The sequence below is a fragment of the Eucalyptus grandis genome, chromosome 5, assembly GCF_016545825.1.
Source record: "Eucalyptus grandis isolate ANBG69807.140 chromosome 5, ASM1654582v1, whole genome shotgun sequence".
NCBI lineage: Eukaryota > Viridiplantae > Streptophyta > Magnoliopsida > Myrtales > Myrtaceae > Eucalyptus > Eucalyptus grandis.
In genome coordinates this window covers 61,186,212-61,206,937 of record NC_052616.1, presented here as the reverse complement: position 1 = coordinate 61,206,937, position 20,726 = coordinate 61,186,212, and the positions used below count along the sequence as shown (strand labels likewise).

Genomic DNA, 20,726 nt, shown 5'->3' with positions numbered 1-20,726 from the left:
AATAGGGAGTTCCCAGCTCTAAGGTACTTGATTCAGTGCCTGATTCTAGATTTTCTGGGACCAGCCCCAGTCTAGCTCCATAAAAGGACCATATGGATCATACTCACTCCTAAGTGACAAGAACATATAGAACCTAATCAGTGCTTAAGATCATAATAATCAAAAAAAAAAAAAAAAAAAAACCTCAGTTATTAGGCATTGGACCAAGGGCTCAAAACACAGATTGTCAGAAAAGTTTTTTAATGAGAATGTTTTCTAGCTACAAAATAATATTCCTGAAACGAGTGGATCCGTAATACTTGACCATCCACTGTTACTCTTGATCTATTAGGTTTAAGTATGAAAACTTCTTAGGTATTCCAAGTGCATAAGCCCCGGTAAATCACAAATTTTAATATTGGTAGGTCCACATGATTAAAAATAATTGGATGATTTTGTAATGAGTTCAAACTTTGGGTAAGCATGGTCCAGATTGGACCGGTCCACTCCCTAACCCTAGGACAGACCCACATAGTATTGGTCCTTAATTTTTGGGATGGAGGACCGACCCTATTAAACTTGAGACTGAGGATCGGACCGATCCAATGGGTTCAATTCTGATAAGTCCAGTTCTAGGATCAACCCGAGACCAATCAATAAGTTTTTGTTTCATTTTTCGTACTCCCTAAAAAAAGACAAATCTACTATTTCATTTTAAGTAAATTCATGTACGAAACACATATAATCTCCTCAATCACTCATATATTCCAATTGTAATTTAAATCTCTTTCCTAAATACAATCAGATTCATCCACAATGAACGAAACAAAATCTATCATTTTGTGTGCATATCTTTATGATTGTTTTACATGCATATGCGTGTGATTCTGTGCTAGTACGTACATGGTAATAAACGAGTTGTGAAATATAGGTACACATTATTCTTATATGCATATTTTATCCGATATATTAACTAAAATGTGGGTATCAATTTTTTGGATCAAGCTCGAGACCTTTAATTCCGATGTTACGTGCCTGCACACTTAGGATGCATTTGATAACTATTCTATTCCCGAGAATAATTTATTATAAAAAAATAATTCATTTTTATTCTGCTCCCATGAATAACTTGAAATATTTTAAGGCATTTGGTAACTGTCTAAAATTTATATTCCCAGAATAGAATTGTGTTTGACATTGTCCTCAAAATTTCTACTCCAAATCTTTTGCTTTTAATTTATTAATAATTGTATCATTTTTTCCTTTTCTTCTTTTTTTTTCTTTCCCTTCTTCTTCTTCAAACTTTGGCCAGTCGCCAACCTTGGGAGGACCAACGACGGGCTAGATGAGGGCCAACAACCTTGTTGGAGCATCGCTGGTCTTCGGCGAGGCCACACCTCGTCGAGACAACCCTTGGTTTGGCGAGCAACCTCGCCGAGATCCGGCAAGGCCGAGCATGCCTAGCCGCCAACGAGGCTTGACCTCACCTAGCCACCGCAAGGTCAACCTCACCTTGGCCGAGTGATGCCAACCTCACGATGGCCCTACAAGGTTGAGCCGCGGCGGCTAGGTGAGCTTGACCTCGCTAGATTTGGGCAAGGTCAACTCTTGCCTAGCCATGGCTCACCATGCCTTGCCCAGCCAGTGTAAGGCCCGTCGATGGCCGAGAGAGGCCCAGCCCACCGATGGCTAGGCGAGCCTTTGGGGAGCTCGCCAAGCCTCACCCGGCTGGTCACCGCGTCGGTGGATGACATCGGTAGTGGTAGTGGAAGAAGGAGAGAGAAGGAAGAAGAACAAGAAGAAAACAAAACAAAAATGAATTGACTTTATTCTGGAATTGTTTCCGAGAATAAAAAATTAATTTTTTTTTTACTTCTCGATTCTACTTCAAATCTAATTCCGAGAACAAAAATATTACCAAATAGATTTATGTTTCAAATCTACCCCAGGAACAAAAGAATATAAATTTTACTCTTTAGCATGTTGCCAAACACACCCTTAATCTTAATATCCAAGAGAGAATTTATGTAATTCATTGCTTTAGAACACGTATCGGACGCGTTCTATGATAGTCTAGATGCTTCTTATTAATACTAAGATCAATGGCACATGCAAAGACCCCCTACACGCGCCAAAAATCTTGGGTCAACCTTTGCAACCAACGTAGCGTACCGCCATCCACGTCGAGCGTTACGTGCAACTTCGCAGAAATGGCGCGAAGTGGAATGACGATCTACTTACGGCTGCAGTAGAGTCATAGTGACGATCTCGTTCACACTGTTCTTTCGAAGAAGAGGAAAAAAACAAAAGAAGAGCCTTAACGACGAAGACAGCTGTCCGCGTCGAGGTCTAGAAGCAATGGAGCATTTGCGTGATCTGCTCGAGTATACATAAGCAGGTCCGAAGGGCTTTCGTTTTCGTCACTCATAACTCCTCGAACCAAGCTTTCGCAGGTGTCTTTACAAGCCAAATTCGATCAGAAGAATCCCAGCGAGAGAGACAGTGCGAAGGTCTATGCATACTTGGCTATTGCAGTGAGATCTGTTCTGTTGTATTTGTGTCTAATGTGGTCTTGTCCTCTTTTATTTCCCGTCATTTCCAGATGAAGATCGTGATGAAGGTAGAGATGAATTGCGGGAAGTGCAGGACCAAGGCATTGCAGATCGCTACTCAAGCAGATGGTGATTACTTATCCCTACACCTCTTTCTCTTTGTTTTCCTTTGTAGATAGACACGATGCATGTTGATATACTTCGCAATTCTCATTCGCCCTTTGGCCCAGTTGTTTTGTGAGTTAGTCCGAGTTTCTAAAATCTCTCTTTTCACCACTGCCAAAATACGGAAACAAACCGAACTGAATCAGTCGTCTTTCGGTGCATTTTGTGGTGCCTAATGCAAAGAACTGGGATTGATCTGACCTTTCCTCGTTGTGCTCGCAGGTGCGGAATTCGTGGGGTTCGACGAGAAGCGTCAGGACGAACTGGTCGTGACAGGGAAAGGAGTTGATGCTGTGAAGATTGTGGGAGCATTGAGGAAGAAGGTTGGAAGACGAGTCTGATAAGCGTTGAGGATGATGTGACGGAGCCTAAAGCTTAGAACGAGACGGACATACAGAGTTCGGAAGATTTCAGGATTTTCTATTACGCACATATCGCCCTTGATGTTCACATGGATTTGATTACTTCTTTCCACGCAGATTCTCATTCTTCCTATAGAAAAAGTGTAGCCAGATATATATGTTCTTGGACTGTCAATTACATTTTTTGTTATTCATGCATGCATGCTGTTAAAAATCATATGTGCTTGTAGTTTGCCCTCATGCTTTGAATAATTGAGTAACACAGTTTGATTATTGATTATCTGTTGTCTGTCCTATATTTATTAATTACTTGTTACCAGGCATAGATTAACTCACAAAAATTATAAAGTGAAAGTAAGGGTGAGTAACATGTGTCCGTTTAATTCGGAAATTGGTCAAAACCGGCCTTGCCAATCCAGTTCAAGGCTGATTCTCTAGACAACCTAGTAAGCTCATGTGTTGAAAACCTTGGAATTGACCAGGTTCGGTTCGGTTCGGTTCGGTTCTAGAGTTGAGCCTTAAATCTACTGGTATTGGCACTTAAAATTATTAATTACTAACATAAATTGAGAATAACAAACTAATTTAAATAGGGAGTTATAGATGAAAAAAATAAGGCAGGATGGTTCCCAATTTGTCCGATTCCAGATTTTCTTGAACCAGCCTCTATAACAAGATAACCCAGATCATATTCACTTCAGATCGAGATAATCATCCATAAAATAACTTCATATACTAGACATTCACCAAGGATATAAAACCCAAATGATGTAAAGAAGTTTTTTGATTAAAATGTTTTCCAGCTACAAAATAATTTTCTCGCCCACGTCCAAGTAGGCATCCGGATATACCATCCACGTCATATTTTGGCCTTGTCCAACGGCCACATTAGTTGAATTTGGTTGGATTTAATAAACACAATGTCGTAATTTGAGTACAGGTTCCCATCCCCATGAAATGCTCCAGCTATATCATTTTGCCAAGGACGTCTTGTGGGTGCACGCGAAGCTTTCGCTAAGAAGACTTTTCTTAAGTCAACTTTAAATTAATCAGCCGAATAACGGAAGTTCGCCGAGTCTTTACGCTCTCAATCGGACCAAATCAAAAGGGCACATGACGATCATGTAGAGAACGTCAAATTGAATGATTTTGTGCATTAATAGACACGAATTTGCCTTAGGGAAGCAGCTATATAGCTGTACGAATATCTCAAGTTCATACAGCTTCATTTTTTGCCACAAATCGCTGACATAAACAGCGGCCTCACGAATGAGTCATGAAAAATATGTATACATTACTCTTACGTATGCTTCTGACTTTGACCTTGAGTGCACTTTGATAATAGACTCATAGAATGCATTTTGCATCTGATATATTAACTACAATTTGACCAATTTTAATTGGAGTCAAGCTGAGATCTCTAAATCTAATTCCATGACTTTAGAGCATGTATTGGACAGTTCTAGGAATGTCATAGTCCTTCTTATTAAATACTAATTAAATGGCAAATGCAAAAACTCTCGACGCGAAATTTTGGATCAAAACGATGGAAATGACAGCTAAAGAATGTGACACATCAATGCAAACCCGCATGCAATCCTAAGTTATCCGAAGAGGAGATATAATGATCAAAAGAAGAGGCATTTCAAGTTAAAATAATGGGATTACCTTAAATAAATTTCAGCCCAAAACCAAGCATTGACCAAGACTGAAGTCCACTCCACGTGGCGTACATCCCACATCGCAGCTTCGTAGCAATGGCGTGAGTGACGATCACATTCGTGGAAATAGCGCCAAAGCGAAGATCTGTAACGCGTCGAGGTCCTGAAGCAATGGAACATTTGGGTGATCTGCATGGCGTATAAACGAGTCGCCAAGAAAGCTATCACCTTCATCACTAATAGCTCGAGCTAAGCACTGGTGCAGGACCAATGCATTGCAGATCGCTGCTCAAGCACATGGTGATTCATTATCCCTACACCACATAAACCTCGCATTCCATGTCTTTTTGGATTTGATATATTTCGGAATGCTCTGGAAACGGAGTGAGTCGGAAGCGTCGGACCGGGTCGGAGGACGAGCTCTTTGACTAGATCTGCGACCTTGTACTGGTCTTCTTCTTCCATTGTAGAGAGAGAATGAGGGGGGAGAGAGAGAGAGAGAGTTGGGTGGGGGCGAGTAAGAGTGGTGGTGGCTTCTTTTTTATTGTTTAAGGGCGCGGAAATGATGGATTTCGTAAATTTTTTGGAAAATTGAAATGAAAAGTTGACCACCTTGCAAGATTGAGAAAGTAATTCGAGAGAGAAAAATGTACTAGGTTGTTTCCTTTTATACGAGGTCTTGGCTTAACTTTACTCAAAACGGTCATGTTGTTTCTTTTTGTACATTTGCTTCATAGTTCAATCCCTTGTACAATTAAATTTACCCCTTTTTTTCACTAAAAGGCAAAATTGCCTTAACGTATGCAATTGCATTTTAAAGTGATAGACCCAAATTTACTTTCCTTCTTTTTTGTTCTTTTTCTATTTTTATTTAGAATCTAATTGTCATAATTAAACATTTCACATGTTTTGTATTTGTTTAATGTGGCTATCTCGTGCATATTAAAGGTATTATGCTTTCTTTCTTTTTCTTTCTTCTTTTTTTAGATTTTACTTCCAAAAAGAAAGTTCTGTTGAGAAGAACAATGTCTCAGAAATCTTTTACCAAATTTTTTTTTATATAATTTTACCACAAAAAAAACAATTTCTCAGAAATCTAATTCTTTTACATTGTTGAGCAAATTAATGAGTTAATTGTCAAGCAGAATCTAGAAATTAACATTGATAATTTTGTTAAAAAAAAAAAAAAAACTTATCTTCATAACCTTTTACTTCTGTTGTGCATATCACCATCAAATTCTTCCTTTTCTTGATATTTTTTAAAACACTTCATGAATGATAATAATTTTTTGTCAATTCAAATCGATGAGATTTCATTGGCATTTAAAGAAAACATTTGTTATTTAATAAATGTTGTGATTTAATTACGTTTAATCTTTTAAAATTTCACATTGAAGAATATAACTATGATTTTATTTTAGAAATTATTTTTTATTTTTTATTTCATCGACCATCCCATTATATGTCTATGTGTACAACAAATAATTTAAAAGAAAGAGTTTGTGAAAGTTTATAAACAAATTATTACATTAAAAAAATTGTATGTTAAAATTTTCTAGATTCTACTTGTCAATTAATCCACAAATCTGTTAAACAACTTTGGAAAAATTAGATTTCTTGAAAATTTCTCTTTTGATAAAACTAATCTCTAGATTAATAAAATCTAACAATAAATTGAAAACACAATACCTTTAATATACATGGCGTACCCACAAAAGAAAAAACACGTGAAATCTTAATAATGGCAATTAGATGCTACATAGAAATAGAAAACTAGAAAAAAAGAAGGAATGTAAATAAGTAGGGGCCACCACTTTAAATTACAATTGATGATTGATGGCGAGTTTTTTTTTTTTTTTTTTGATGAAAATTGGGTGGATATAATCATATAAGGGGTGGAAATAGGGCCGCTAGTGCTATATGGATATTAAAAATGCACAATCAATAGTTCAAATCGAAAACCTCACATCAAATATGTATTAATAACCAAGCATTAAACAAAATATTAAGATCTCGTTTATATGTAGCTGAAAACCAAAGCCTATACTTGTTTAATGATTTGTTCATGGATATTAAAACCACACAATTAGTTATCAAAAACCAAAAAACGTCAAATCAAATAATGTATTAGCAACCGTGCGTTAACCAATATGTTAAGATATGGTATATAATTAGCTGAAAACCAAAGCCATACCTATTTCATGATATGTGGATGACTTGTGTCGAACTTTCACTACCACCTTCACGCTCCCATCCTTAATCCTACCCCCGAGCTCTCTCATTAACTCAATAAGTCAATCCATGGATCCATTTATTTTTCAAAGGCGACAATATTAAGGAGGAAAAAAAATGCTAAAAGTGAATCCCAAGTCGGGTCGGGTCAGGTCAGATATGGGTTGAGCGCCCACACATTTGACTAGCGTACCTAAATGCAGGTTCAAACTCGAGAAATTTAATGTTAATTTCATGATATCTATGTTTCTGCAGGCATGAGTTGATTCAATTCAAAAGTTCATATGAAAGCGAATGCATTTTTATTTCTCCCTACTTTTGGACTTTTGTACCAAAGCAATGGCTTGATTTTGCTCGTGCACGATACGCCTATTGGATGATGTGGACCACCGATGTGAGCTCAGGCTCACTGCCCCTGGTGCACCCATTTGTATTTCCACACGATCTAAGGGCTAGAGTCCACAAGCACTTGTTGCATTGCACCTAACAATATTTTGCTGAGCACAACCCACCCTCCTCTCCACCGCATGTCTTTCAGGAATTCCTGCTCCGGAAAGTTTGCTCCAAGGGAATAAGTATAGTCATATAAAAGGTCGCGAATTTTCAAGAATTCCAGCCGAGAAGGCCGAGGATTGAGAATCCAGTCTTCACAACTTGTGAATGAGCTTCATTAAGCCAACGCATTACTGAAGGTCTTAGTCCTCGTTTAAAAATATAAAATTCAGGTCTTTGTTGCTTTAATCATACTACAATTTCACATAGCACCAATACTATGCTTTGCATATGGGAATCCACATAATATGTGATTGGGTCAAAAGAAATTACTTTTCGTCCATGTACTTTCACAACTTTTTCTAGTTAATTTTATATACTTTCTATTTGTCTAATTGAATCCTAGCTTCACAAATTTTCTAACCAAGTCCTCCTGACATCAAATCCAGCTCCAAGTCAGCATCGGCATACTTTATCAACATCACAACATCACGCAACAGTTACGTTAGTTGAAGTTACTCGGACTTGGCATTCGAGGATCTCGAGATGTAAATGCAAGTCCCCATTTCCATGAAATGCTCTAGCCAATACCATTGTGCAGTGGACGTCTTGCTGGAGCACGTGAAGCTTTCACTAAGGAGACTTCTTCCTAGTCAACTTTAAATTAATAGGCTAGGTAACGGTAGTCCACCGAGTCTTTCTGCTCTCAACCGGACCGAATCAAAAGGCCACATGACCACGAAGTAGAGAACGTCGAATTGAAGATTTTGCACGTTCATGCAAACGAAATTTGCCTTAGGGAAGCAGCTAACTAGCTGTAACGCGTCGAAGTCTTAGGAGCACGTCCGAGTTCGTATTATATAAGAAGCACTGCAGGGGTCCCTTTTGTTTTTCCTCGTTCATCTGAGCATAAGCATTTCGTCCAACGTGTCTTTTTGGCAGAGAAACTGATAACAGAGACGACATGACCAAGGAAAGTACTTACACTAACTTCTTGCACTAGTATAGTCGATAGTTTTTATCTATTTATTTTGTGTTTGTGTTCGCATTTGTTGTTTGCTAATCAACACCATCATTTTGCAGAGGAAGATTGTGATTAAGCTTGGCGTGCAGGGCCAGAGATACAAGACCAGGGCACTTCAGATTGCAACTACAGCCGATGGTGACAGACCCTAGAAATCATATATCATAGTCAAGATACCTCATTACCCAATTTAATCCCGAAAAATATTTTTATCATGTCATAGATATTTAATATTACTTCGCAAGGAGTACTCTTTACACAAATTGGTATTAGAAAGATGGCTTTTATTGTAACGATTTTTAGATGGCACGATTTTTATTGATTATCTTTTCTAATACTATATAAGAATCCACGTCTTTAAATAATAGATCTGCGTAGAGGTAATTTAGCATGCTCTATGTCATTGTAGGGGTGGAATCTGTGAGTTTTCATGAAGAGCGTGAAGAGGAGATGGTGGTGATAGGGAAAGGAGTTGATGCAGTGACGATCGTCAGCAAATTAAGGAAGAAAGTTGGGAAGTCGACCAAGTTACTAAGCGTTGAGGATCTTGTGGATTAATTAATGAAACCAAAAGCTAAAACCAGCATGGAAGACATTGTCCTAGATTCCATCCTTACTTTTCTAGGGCATTTACTTTACTGCTTTGTTCTTCGTGAACTATTTTACTAGTCGTGCGTGTGTATTTGTATTCTAAGTCCAAGTTCTTTGGCCGCTTGAACTTGTCTTTATCCCGCATATTAGATGGCACTTTTGTTTTACGGACTAGTTTCTTTGATCTATCCTTCTAAATAATATTTCCTTTTCGTCCGCTTTTAATGATTATGTGCATGAGCATGACCTCTTCTTTTTCTTTTCTTTTCTTTTTTTCCATTTAATGGTTATGGGTAGTGCACACAATATCTTTTACCAGGGGTTCTAGTCAACACATCAGTTAAAAGACACTGTGTGAAGCATCAATTGATCAGCAGGAGTCTAAACTTCACAAGGCTTTACCAGCGATAGTCTAGTAATTCGACTCCCTACCTAGATGCTACACCTTTTTAATGTCCAGTGGCCTGCACAACCTTGTCTTCTAATTCCCCACTAGTTTTTTCTTCCTAGCAGAGTGGGAATACAGGAGGTGACATTGGGGAGTCCCAACCCTCAGCAATTCTTCACTCTGTTTTTTCTCCTTTGAGCATTTTAAGGACTTGCTCAGGTCTACAAATCTATCATTATATCCGCATTTTAGATGGCACCTTTTTTCTACGAACTAGTTTCTTCAGGGGCTGTTTGTTAACCATCCAAATAGTGACTGATTCTGATTTTTTGTTCCCGATAGTAGTTTTGGAACATAATTGCGTTTGCTAAAATTTTTGTTCCCGGGAATAAATTTATATTTTTTATTCCCGAAAGTAGATTTAGAACAAAATCAAGAATAAAAAAATAAAGTTGATTCTTGTTCCCGAGAACAAATCTAAGAATCAATACCATATTTCTCTTCTTCTTCCATTTTCTTCTTCTTCATCTACCGCCATCCCCAGTTGCCGTCCACCGTCATTCGCCCCCGTCCGTTGTCTGTCATCCGCCGCTGTCCATCGTCTACCGTCCACCACCGCGGTCGCGGCAACCGGTTCAGCAAGCTCGCCAAGCCAGGGTGAGGTCCGACGAGCTCGCCGGTGGCCAGGCGGGCCTCATCCAGCCCCAACAAGGCCTGCCTAGCCATTAGCGAGAGCCAACAACGCTCCAGTGAGGTCGCAGAGTCTCGTCTAGCTAGTCGCCGAACCGCTAACCAACCACTTGAAGAAGAACGGGAGAGAGAAAGGAAAAAAGAAAAGAAAAAATATAAATTAAAAGAAAATGATTTGGAGTAGAAATTTTGAGTACGATACCAAATGCAATTCTATTCTAAAATAAAAAAAATTTAGAAAGTTACCAAACGGCTTAAAATGCTCAGAAATTGTCCCCAGGGAATAGAATAAAAAAGAATAATTTCTTATCATAATTTGTTCCGAGAACAAAATCGTTCTAAAACGCCCTTCATCTATCCTTCTTAATAATATCTCGTTTTTCATCTGCTTTTTATTGTTTAGTGCATGAGCATGGCTTATTCTTTTTCTTTTCTTTCTTTCTTTTTTTTCATTTTATGGTTGTAGGTAGTGCCAAATAATAGAGGTGGCAAAATGGGTCATGGACCCATTTTGCACCCATATTTTTCACAAATGGGTCGAATGTGGGTTATGAAGTTGTAATGGGCCATGACCCACATTCGACTCATTTTAAGTTCAGTTTTATACGGGTCGAAAATGGGTCACGCGTTCGGCCATTTTCGACCATTTTTAAAACCTAAAACAAATGAAAATCCTAGCGACACAACCCTTGACCTTCGTCCTCCGCCGCTCGCCTCCGAGCCGCCTCCGCCACACGCCGCCCGCCGCCGCGGCTTGCCTCCACCGCTCCCTCAAAGGTCACCAACGACTAGCGAAGCTTGAGCTCGCCGATGTTAGGCGGGGCTCAATCTTGCTAGATCTGGTGAGGTCGAGGCCCCGCCCGACGCCGGTGAGCTCGAGCCTCGCCGGCATCGGGGCGAGGCCTCGGCCTTGCCAGACTGGGCGAGATCGAGCCCGCTTGACACCGGCGAGCTCGAGCCTTGCTAGTCCGGCGTGGCTCGGCCTCGCCGACACCGGCGAGGCTTGAACTCGTCGATGTTGGCGAGGCCTCAACCTGCGGATCTGGTGAGATCGAGCCCCGCTCGACGCCGGCGAGCTCGAGTCTCGCCAAATCCGGCGAGCTTGAGCCTTGCCAAATCCGGCGTGGCTTGGCCTCGCCGACGATCGGCGAGGCTCGAGACTCGCTGGATGCAGCAAGACTCAAGCTCGCCAACATCGGGCGAGGCCTTCGCCTCGTCGGATTGGCGAGATCGAGCCCTGCCCAACGCCGGCGAGCTCAATCCGCCTTTGTGGCCTTTGTCGCCGTCGAGGCCGTCATCGTGGCCGGCAACCGGCCAAGAAGAAGAAGAAAAAGAAGAGAAAATTCAAAATAATTATTAAAAATTAAAATGATATTTTAAAAAATAGAAATTATATTTTTAAAATAAAAATTATTAAAATTTTATTTTAAAAAATTAAAATATATATTTAAAAAAATTAAAAATTCGATTTTTAAAAATATTTTAAAAAAGAATTATAAAAATTTCCATTAAATTTGTATTGCATATAAATTGTTAAAAAAATTTGTATTGCGTAAAAATATTTTAACAATAAGTAGGTTTTAGCAATACGGGTCGGGTCGGGTATGGGTCAGGTACGGGTCGGGTCGGGTATGGGTCATTAGATTTACACTATAAGAATATGAGTCAAAACGGGTTAAATGGGTCAAATATGGATTGATCAATTTTCAACCCGACCCATACCCAACCCAACCCACCCATTTGCCACCCCTACCAAATAACAAGGGAAAAGCCATCAAGACCATTATGGAGTCGTGGATGCATCCTATCCCGGCATTATCTCAAAACCCCGACTGTTTGACTTGGCTAAAGCATTCTTCAGGTGTGTTCTCGGTGGCATCAGCTTGGCAAAGCCATCCGTCCCAAGAGAAATTTGGTCCCGTGGTGCTACTTCATGTGGAACAAAACTCTTATCCCACGGTACCAAGTCCACCTTTGGCTCACAACCAAGCATCGACTACCTACCTATGTCCTTCTACTATCCTATGGTAGAATTGTTGATGCTTCTTGTGTTTTTCGTAACTCTAGACCGAATTTAATCGATCATCTATTTTTTGATTGCCACATTACAACTGGTCTTGCCATGTTTTGGGCTGCTAGATGCAACCTTCCTTAGCATAACAAGGGGTGGATGGACAATCTTCAATGGGCCATCGAGTGTATCCCAAGCAGTGACTTTTATCAAAGTATTGTGAGGTACTCTTCCAGTGCTCTATGCCACACCATTTGGAAGATGCGGAATGACATACTCTTCCGGGGTCAAGTCCTATTCACTCGCGCAATGGAAAAACATCTCATCAAAGTTGTGAAGGATAAGGCACTTACCTTCAATCACGTTTTCGACACACCAAAAAACAAGAGGGTCCAAAGGGTTGTTCATGCTTGACTTCCCTTTTTTCCTTTTTTTTTCTTTTCTCGGCACCCTTCCACTCGTTATGACTTGTATGCCATTATGAGTATAAGTTTTGGTGCCAAGACCCCCGCTGTATAGCCCTGTTTGGTTAAAAGTTAATACAATGCTTACATTACCAATATATATATATATAAAACAAGGGAAAAGTGTCAAAAAAGTCATAAACCTTTTGTATTTATATCAATTTAGTCCTAAACATTTTCACTTGATATCAATTTAGTTCTTTCAGACTAATTTTTACTGGATTTTGTTAATGGGGTGCCGGCCATTTCGCCGACGTGGCACAATCAACACGGCGTTAACAACTTTTAATAATATTTTAATATTTTTGAATTATTTATTTTCTTTTTCTTTTTATTTTGCCTTTTTCTTTTTCTTTTCTTTTTCTTTTTCTTTTTCTTTTTCTTTTTCTTTTTCCTTCTCCTCCTCGTTCCTCCAGCTAGTCGATGGACCTCGGCGACCAACCGGAAAGTGACAACCAACGAGGTCAAGGTCGATCTCATCGGCCTCTGGCAAGGCTCGCCAGTGGCTATGAGGGCGGCCTCGCACTAGGCGGCAAGGCTCACCCTCGCCAGCCATGGCTGAGGCTTGACCTCGCTAGATTCGACGAGGTCAAGCTTTGCCCAAGCCTCACTCAACCTCTAGCAAAGGCAACTTAAGGCTGCCCAAGCCATAAGGGCGGTCTCGTTCCAAGCTAGCGAGGGTCAAGCCTCGCCGGAGGTTGGGCAAGGCATGACCCTTGCCAGATCCGCCGAGGGCAAGCCTTGCCACCCCACATGAGGCTGCCCTCACGGCCACTAGCGAGGGCTCGAGCCTCGCTAGTAGCCAACGAGGTCAAGGTCCAATGATTGGACCGGAGGAAGGAGGTGGAAAAGGAAAAAATAAAAAATATAAGAAAAATAAAAGGAAAAATAAAAAGAAAATAAAAATTCAAAAGTATTAAAATATTATTAAAAGTTATTCACGTTAGCTGACTAGCACTCACTTCAACAAAATCTTGCCAAAATTAGCTAAAAAAGACTCAATTGGCACTAAGTGAAAAGGTTTATGATTAAATTAGTACTAATAAAAGGTTTATGACTAAATTAACATAAATGCAAATGTTTCTGACTTTTTTTTAACACTTTTCCCCAAATAACAAGGAGAATAACAAATTCTATTATTCAATACTCGAGAGGAGAAATTACTAGACAAAATTCACAATGAATATCAAGGACACGAGATATTTAGTTGGTTCAACTTGAGTATTGATAATTATTCTATGGGAGAGTCGAGCCGCAAATAAATTCATTATGAGTCTAGAGAATTATAAAGTTGCAATACTCAAACGCTTAAATGTTTTTGAATTTCAGATTACACCCAAAGCAAATGTAGAAGTGTTATCTCATAATATCTCACAAGATTTGCCCGAAAAATTCTTGAAGACAAAATCCTAACACTCCTATCGATTGCTTTGAAGTGTAATAACCAAGCAGAATAACCCACATGTGTGCTTTTTATTCTGGTTCACTTCACTTGCCTGGAATTTGAAATCAAGAATGATTAAGCAACTAAAACAAATCCAAGCGAAATCATAGCTCTGCCGACTCAAACATGGAATGCATCATTTATTCAATGCAAGATCAGACTCCACCAAATTTTGGACTTCACCCAATTTGGTTGGAGAGAAAGTCCAATTAAGACTTTGCTTGATAAACGCCGCATCCGATCTCGCTTGCACTCTACTGGTCGACCTACAATCTCCCATTCAGGTGGTGTCATGTTTGTAAACCTGTCAAAATGGGTTCGAAATTCATTTAGTAACTCAACATTATTTAGAAGGGTTATACTAAACTTTGCGGACGAGAATAATGGGTTTGCAAAATAAAGAGGTCAAAATAAGTGGGTTATAGGGTTGCAAATGGGTCATAAAACAATTTAGGATTGGATCGACTAAAATGCGATTTATGTGGACATAATATAACTAAATAAAAGATGTTCCCAATGTCTATTATGTCAATGCTAACTAAGCTTAAAATAATATTTTATATAGAGGTCGGGTCAACTCCTAATTTTCTTATACGATATATGATTATATATGATTATATATGATAATCAAAGTTTATGTGTCAATAATGGTTCAAGATATTGATGTCATAGTGATAATATTATATGGATTTTCCCTTTAGGAAAATGAGTAAAGAATTTTCTTGCCCATTATTAGATGAATAAATATGATATTTTTTAAGTTATGTTTCGAGTTCAGGCTATATACAAAATTCCATCCATTTGAAGTTTTTGATTTGTTCAAAATATGGTGTGCATCTTTTAATCTTGCGCAAATCTAGATTACTCGGGTGAAGGAAGTTGATCTTTTATCTTCGACCGGTTTGACTTCTTGGGCTTTATTTATATTGCGTAGACAATTTCTTTGGACATGTGCAAAAGAAACGTATATATAAATATATACATGTACGCGTGGGCCAAGGGAAGTTAGAGGAAAGGCAAGTAAAAACAAGGGTTTTGCTTTTTCCTTCTTGCCTGCAGTAGCCGCATATAAAAAAAGAAAGCCATCTTTTCTTCATTGAAGAAGAAGCCACACAGTGAGCTCTTGACATAGCCGCACAAGGACGAACGCAAAGCCAACGAAGCGAGCGTTGTGTTCGACAGCCGTACGATGAGCTTTACAGTCCATTGAATTATTTACATGTAAACATGTTATTGAAACACTCGAACGCGTAAGTAACTTTAACTTTAATTTTTTTAATAATAGTAGATTATTTATCATTATTCGCTCTATCTATGAATATAGATACCGACACTCAAATTGAATTATATAAATTTGTGTCTTTTATTATTTTTCATTTATTTCACAGTGATTTCATATTGACTTAAATTTCAAGATATGATATTTTCTGTGTTAGTCTTATAACACTACGATACTTAATAGTAAATAAAATGGTAGTAAAGATGCGTAAATATAGATGCCATCTTATGATTCAATTTTAATGAATTATTCTCATTCTGAGATGATGTACTTTCATTACCTAAAATAACTCAAATCAAATTATCCTTTCTTTTTTTCATTTTCTTTTGGTGCACGTACATAAATGAGTCCCCTTCTTGCCTGTCACACTTAGAGCAAACCCCAGCAACGTTTTCAATATCAAACCTTCACATAGATATTCCATACCCTACAAGTCCATGTCTGCGAATAAATGAATGATGGACGGATTTGTATTTTAAGAAAATTCATGTATCAAACATATATATAATCCTCTGAATCACTCATATATTCCGACTGTAATTTTAATCTCTTTCCCAAATACGATTTGATTCATCTACAATTAAGAGAACAAATTTATCAGTTTGTGTGCTTATCTCAATGATTGTTTTAAATGCATATGTGTGTGCTCTTGTGCTAGTACGTACATGGTAATAAAAGAGTTGTGAAATATATGTACACATTATTCTATCTGTACATATTTTATCCGATATATGAACTACAATGTCAGTATCAATTTTATTGGATCAAGCTCGAGACCTTTAATTCTGATGTTATGCGCGTGCGCACTTAGTCTTGATATGTAAAGAGTGGCTAAAATGTCAAATGGGCAAAGAGAGAATTTATGTAATTCATGGCTTTAGAATACGTATTGGACGCGTCCTATGGTAGTCTAGAACCTTCTGATTAATACTAAGATCAATGGCACATGCAAAGACCCCCTAGACGCACCAAAAATCTTGGGTCAACCTTTGCATCCAATCCTAAATAGCCAGCATTGAAGTCAACTCCACGTAGCGTGCAGCCAGCCACGTCGAGCGTCTTGTGCTACTTCGCGGTAATGGCGTCGAAGTGGAGTCACAATCTCCTTACGGGTGCAGTAGCATCATAGTGACGATCTCGTTCACACTGTTCTTTGAAAGAAGAGGGAAAAAACAAAAGAAGAGCCTTCACGACGAAGACAAAGAGCTGTCCGCGTCGAGGTCTTGAAGCAATGGAGCATTTGTGTGATCTGCTCGCGTATAAATAAGCGGGTCGCAAGACCTCTCGTTTTCATCACTCGTAACTACTCGAGCCAAGCTCTCGCGGGTGTCTTCACTCAGCGAAATTCGATCTGAAGAATCCCAGCGAGAGAGACAGCACGAAGGTCTGTGCATACTTTGCTATTGCAGTGAGATCTGTTCTGTTGTATTTGTGTCTAATGTGATCTTGTCCTCTTTTATTTCCCGTCATTTCCAGATGAAGATCGTGATGAAGGTAGAGATGAACTGCGGGAAGTGCAGGACCAAGGCATTGCAGATCGCTACTCAAGCAGATGGTGATTACTTATCCCTACACCTCTTTCTCTTTGTTTTCCTTTGTAGATAGACACGATGCAAGTTGATATACTTCGCAATTCTCATTCGCCCTTTGGCCCAGTTGTTTTGTGAGTTTGTCCGAGTTTCTAAAATCTCTCTTTTCACTACTGCCAAAATACGGAAACAAACCGAACTGAATCAGTCGTCTTTCGGTGCATTTTGTGGTGCCTAATTCAAAGAACTGGGATTGATCTGACCTTTCCTCGTTGTGCTCGTAGGTGCGGAATTCGTGGGGTTCGACGAGGAGCGTCAGGACGAATTGGTCGTGACAGGGAAAGGAGTTGATGCTGTGAAGATTGTGGGAGCATTGAGGAAGAAGGTTGGGAAGACGAGGCTGATAAGCGTTGAGGATGATGTGACGGAGCCTAAAGCTTAGAACGAGACGGACATACAGAGTTCGGAAGATTTCAGGATTTTCTATTACGCACATATCGCCCTTGATGTTCACATGGATTTGATTACTTCTTTCCACGCAGATTCTCATTCTTCCTATAGAAAAAGTGTAGCCAGATATATATGTTCTTGGACTGTCAATTACATATTTTGTTATTCATGCATGCATGCTGTTAAAAATCATATGTGCTTGTAGTTTGCCCTCATGCTTTGAATAATTGAGTAACACAGTTTCATTATTGATTATCTGTTGTCTGTCCTATATCTATTAATTACTTGTTACCAGGCATAGATTAACTCACAAAAATTATAAAGTGAAAGTAAGGGTGAGTAACATGTGTCCGTTTAATTCGGAAATTGGTCAAAACCGGCCTTGCCAATCCATTTCAAGGCTGATTCTCTAGACAACCTAGTAAGCTCATGTGTTGAAAACCTTGGAATAGACCAGGTTCAGTTGAGTTCAGGTCTAGAGTTGAGCCTTAAATCTACTGGTTTTACTTGGGATAAAACTTATCAGATCGGTTTCATGGCAAAATCCATCTTTAACCGATTAGCAAGTTTTTATTAGAGAAAAATTCTAACGAGTTTAACAATTTTAAAATCATAAGAGGCTCTAGAGACATGAAATTGATTTAGATTACATGCACAGCCTGAGCTCACATCCTTCTCTTTTTAATCAAAATATAATTTACCGTACAAATTTAAAAGTCAAACTCCTAGCTCTTACTTCACTCTTTCTTTTGTTTTTCTTCCTCCTGTCCCAACTCTCTCTCTCTCTCTCTCTCTCTCTCTCTCTCTCTCTCTCTGTACGGTCACTTGCTGTCTCGGATGCGGACTCAAGATAGATTGGCATTTAAAGTTATTAATTACTAACATAAATTGAGAATTACAAACTAATTTAAATAGGGAGTTATAGATGAAAAAAATAAGGCAGGATGGTTCCCAATTTGCCCAATTCCAGATTTTCTTGAACCAGCCTCTATAACAAGATAACCCAGATCATATTCACTTCAGATCGAGATAATCATCCATAAAATAACTTCATATACTAGACATTCACCAAGGATATAAAACCCAAATGATGTAAAGAAGTTTTTTGATTAAAATGTTTTCCAGCTACAAAATAATTTTCTCGCCCACGTCCAAGTAGGCATCCGGATATATCATCCACGTCATATTTTGGCCTTGTCCAACGGCCACATTAGTTGAATTTGGTTGGATTTAATAAACACGATGTCGTAATTTGAGTCCAGGTTCCCATCCCCATGGAATGCTCCAGCTATATCATTTTGAGAAGGACGTCTTGTGGGTGCACGTGAAGCTTTCGCTTAGAAGACTTTTTCTTTAGTCAACTTTAAATTAATCAGCCGACTAACGGAAGTTCGCCGAGTCTTAACGCTCTCAATCGGACCAAATCAAAAGGGCACATGACGATCATGTAGAGAACGTCAATTGAATGATTTTGTGCACTAATAGATACGAATTTGCCTTAGGGAAGCAGCTATATAGCTGTACAAATATCTCCAAGTTCATAAACCTTCATTTTTTGTCACAAATTGCTGACGGCAGCCGTCACGAATGAGTCATGAAAAATATGTATACATTACTCTTACTTATGCTTCTGACTTTGACCTTGAGTGCACTTTGATAATTGACTCATAGAACGCATTTTGCATCCGATATATTGACTACAATTTTGAGACCAATTCTAATTGGAATCAAGCTTGAGACCTCTAAATCTAATTCCATGACTTTAGAGCATGTATTGGATGGCTCTATGAATGTCATAGTCCTTCTTATTAAATACTAATTAAATGGCACTTGGAAAAACTCCTGATATGCACCGAAATTTTAGGTCAAAACGATGGAAATGACAGCTAATGAACGTGACACATCAATGCCAACCTGCATGCAATCCTAAGTTATCCGAAGGGGAGAGATATTGATCAAAAGAACCTGTTGGCTAGAGGCATTTCAAGTTAAAATAATGGGATTACCTTGAATAAATTTCAGCCTAAAACCAAGCATTGACCAGGACTGAAGTCCACTCCACGTGGCGTACATCCCACATCGCAGCTTCCTAGCAATGGCGTGAGAGTGACGGTCACGTTCGTGGAAATAGCGCCAAAGCGAAGATCTGTAATGCGTCGAGGTCCTGAAGCAATGGAGCATTTGGGTGATCTGCTTGGCGTATAAATAAGTCGCCAAGAAAGCTCTCACTTTCATCACTCATAGCTCGAGCTAAGCACTTGTGCGATTCATTATCCCGGCACCACATAAACCTCGCATTCCATGTATTTTTGCATTTGATATATTTGGGAATTCTCAGTCGCTCTCTGGCTCGGTTGCTTTCCAAATTAATCCGAGTTCCTAATGCTTCTCTTGCAAAAGCAGACCCGAACCGAACCGGTCGTTCTTTGGTGCACTTTGTGGTGCATGATGATGCAAGTAACTGGGATTAATCTGGTCTTGTATCGTTGTACTTGCAGGTGCGGAATTCGTGGGGGTTTGATGGTGATAGGGAGAGGAGTTGATGCTGTGGAGATTGTGGGCGCGTCGAGGAAGAAGGTTGGGAAGAGAAGGCTGATAAGCGTTGAGGATTAATCGACGAAGCCTAAAGCTAGAAAACGAGACAGAATATATACAGCTCAAGAGATTTTAAAATGATATTCTAAGCACATATTACACTTGGTTGTCACGTAGATTTGCTTACTTCTTTCCTTGCAAATTCTTATTTTTCCTATTGTAGAAAAAGTTCAGTCTGATGTACTTGTAGTTTACCCTCGTACATTGACTAATCGAGTTGCTGAATTTGTTAAGTAACTGCTTCTTATCTGCCCTATATTTATTTAATACTTGTTATATGTCAAAGTCCGGCTCACAGAAATTATTAGTATTAGGGGTGGGGTGCGGCAGTGCCTGTTAAATCTAGAAACCAGACAAAAACAGCCTTGCTGGTGTTGTTTGAGGCTGGTTCCTAGGACAGCAAGGTGAGTTCATGGGCTTAAAACCTGGGAACCAATCAAGTTTAAATCGGTCGGTTTCAATTTTCAGGTATAGCTGAATCCTGGATCAACTTTGAATGGCTCATCAATTTCTTTTTTAGAAAATTATAGATAGTAACTTTACAATAACGAAAGTCCCATGAAGACATATGCAATTGCCAAGATGACATGCCCAGCCTCGAGGTCATAGCCATCTCTTTGCAATCTAGATAAAGTTCGCAATTTTACAATTAAATATCAAAACCCTAACCCTCACTTTGCTCTTGCCTTTTATTTTATTTCTTCCATTTTTGCCTCTCACTCTCACTCTCATCTCTCTGTGTCTCTTTATTCTCTAGCCATTGCTCCGTCTCTCTCGCTCTTTGGGTCGTGACTCTCACTATCTAGAATGTGAATCAA

General features: G+C 39.1%; 1 protein-coding gene and 1 long non-coding RNA gene across 2 annotated transcripts; both read left to right on the top strand.

Moving 5' to 3' along the window:
- Positions 1–2,416: 2,416 nt before the first annotated feature.
- Positions 2,417–3,024, top strand: LOC104445765. Its single transcript, XR_005550914.1, has 3 exons — positions 2,417–2,489; positions 2,582–2,660; positions 2,919–3,024. It is a non-coding gene; the product is annotated as an uncharacterized LOC104445765 (long non-coding RNA).
- Positions 3,025–16,643: 13,619 nt separating this feature from the next.
- Positions 16,644–17,537, top strand: LOC120293182 (heavy metal-associated isoprenylated plant protein 47-like). The gene is made up of 3 exons (XM_039312112.1): positions 16,644–16,718; positions 16,811–16,889; positions 17,148–17,537. Exons 2-3 carry the CDS (start codon positions 16,811–16,813, stop codon positions 17,303–17,305), a joined length of 237 nt encoding a protein of 78 aa, XP_039168046.1. The 5' UTR covers positions 16,644–16,718; the 3' UTR covers positions 17,306–17,537.
- The last annotated feature ends 3,189 nt before the right edge of the window (positions 17,538–20,726 follow it).

What these genes read in the sequence shown, in the direction of transcription:
- LOC120293182 (XM_039312112.1), top strand. Translation starts at nt 16,811, where the DNA reads ATGAAGATCGTGATGAAGGTAGAGATGAACTGCGGGAAGTGCAGGACC. An exon ending in GATCGCTACTCAAGCAGATG is followed by an intron (nt 16,890 to 17,147) that starts GTGATTACTTAT and finishes TTGTGCTCGTAG; the next exon opens with GTGCGGAATTCGTGGGGTTC.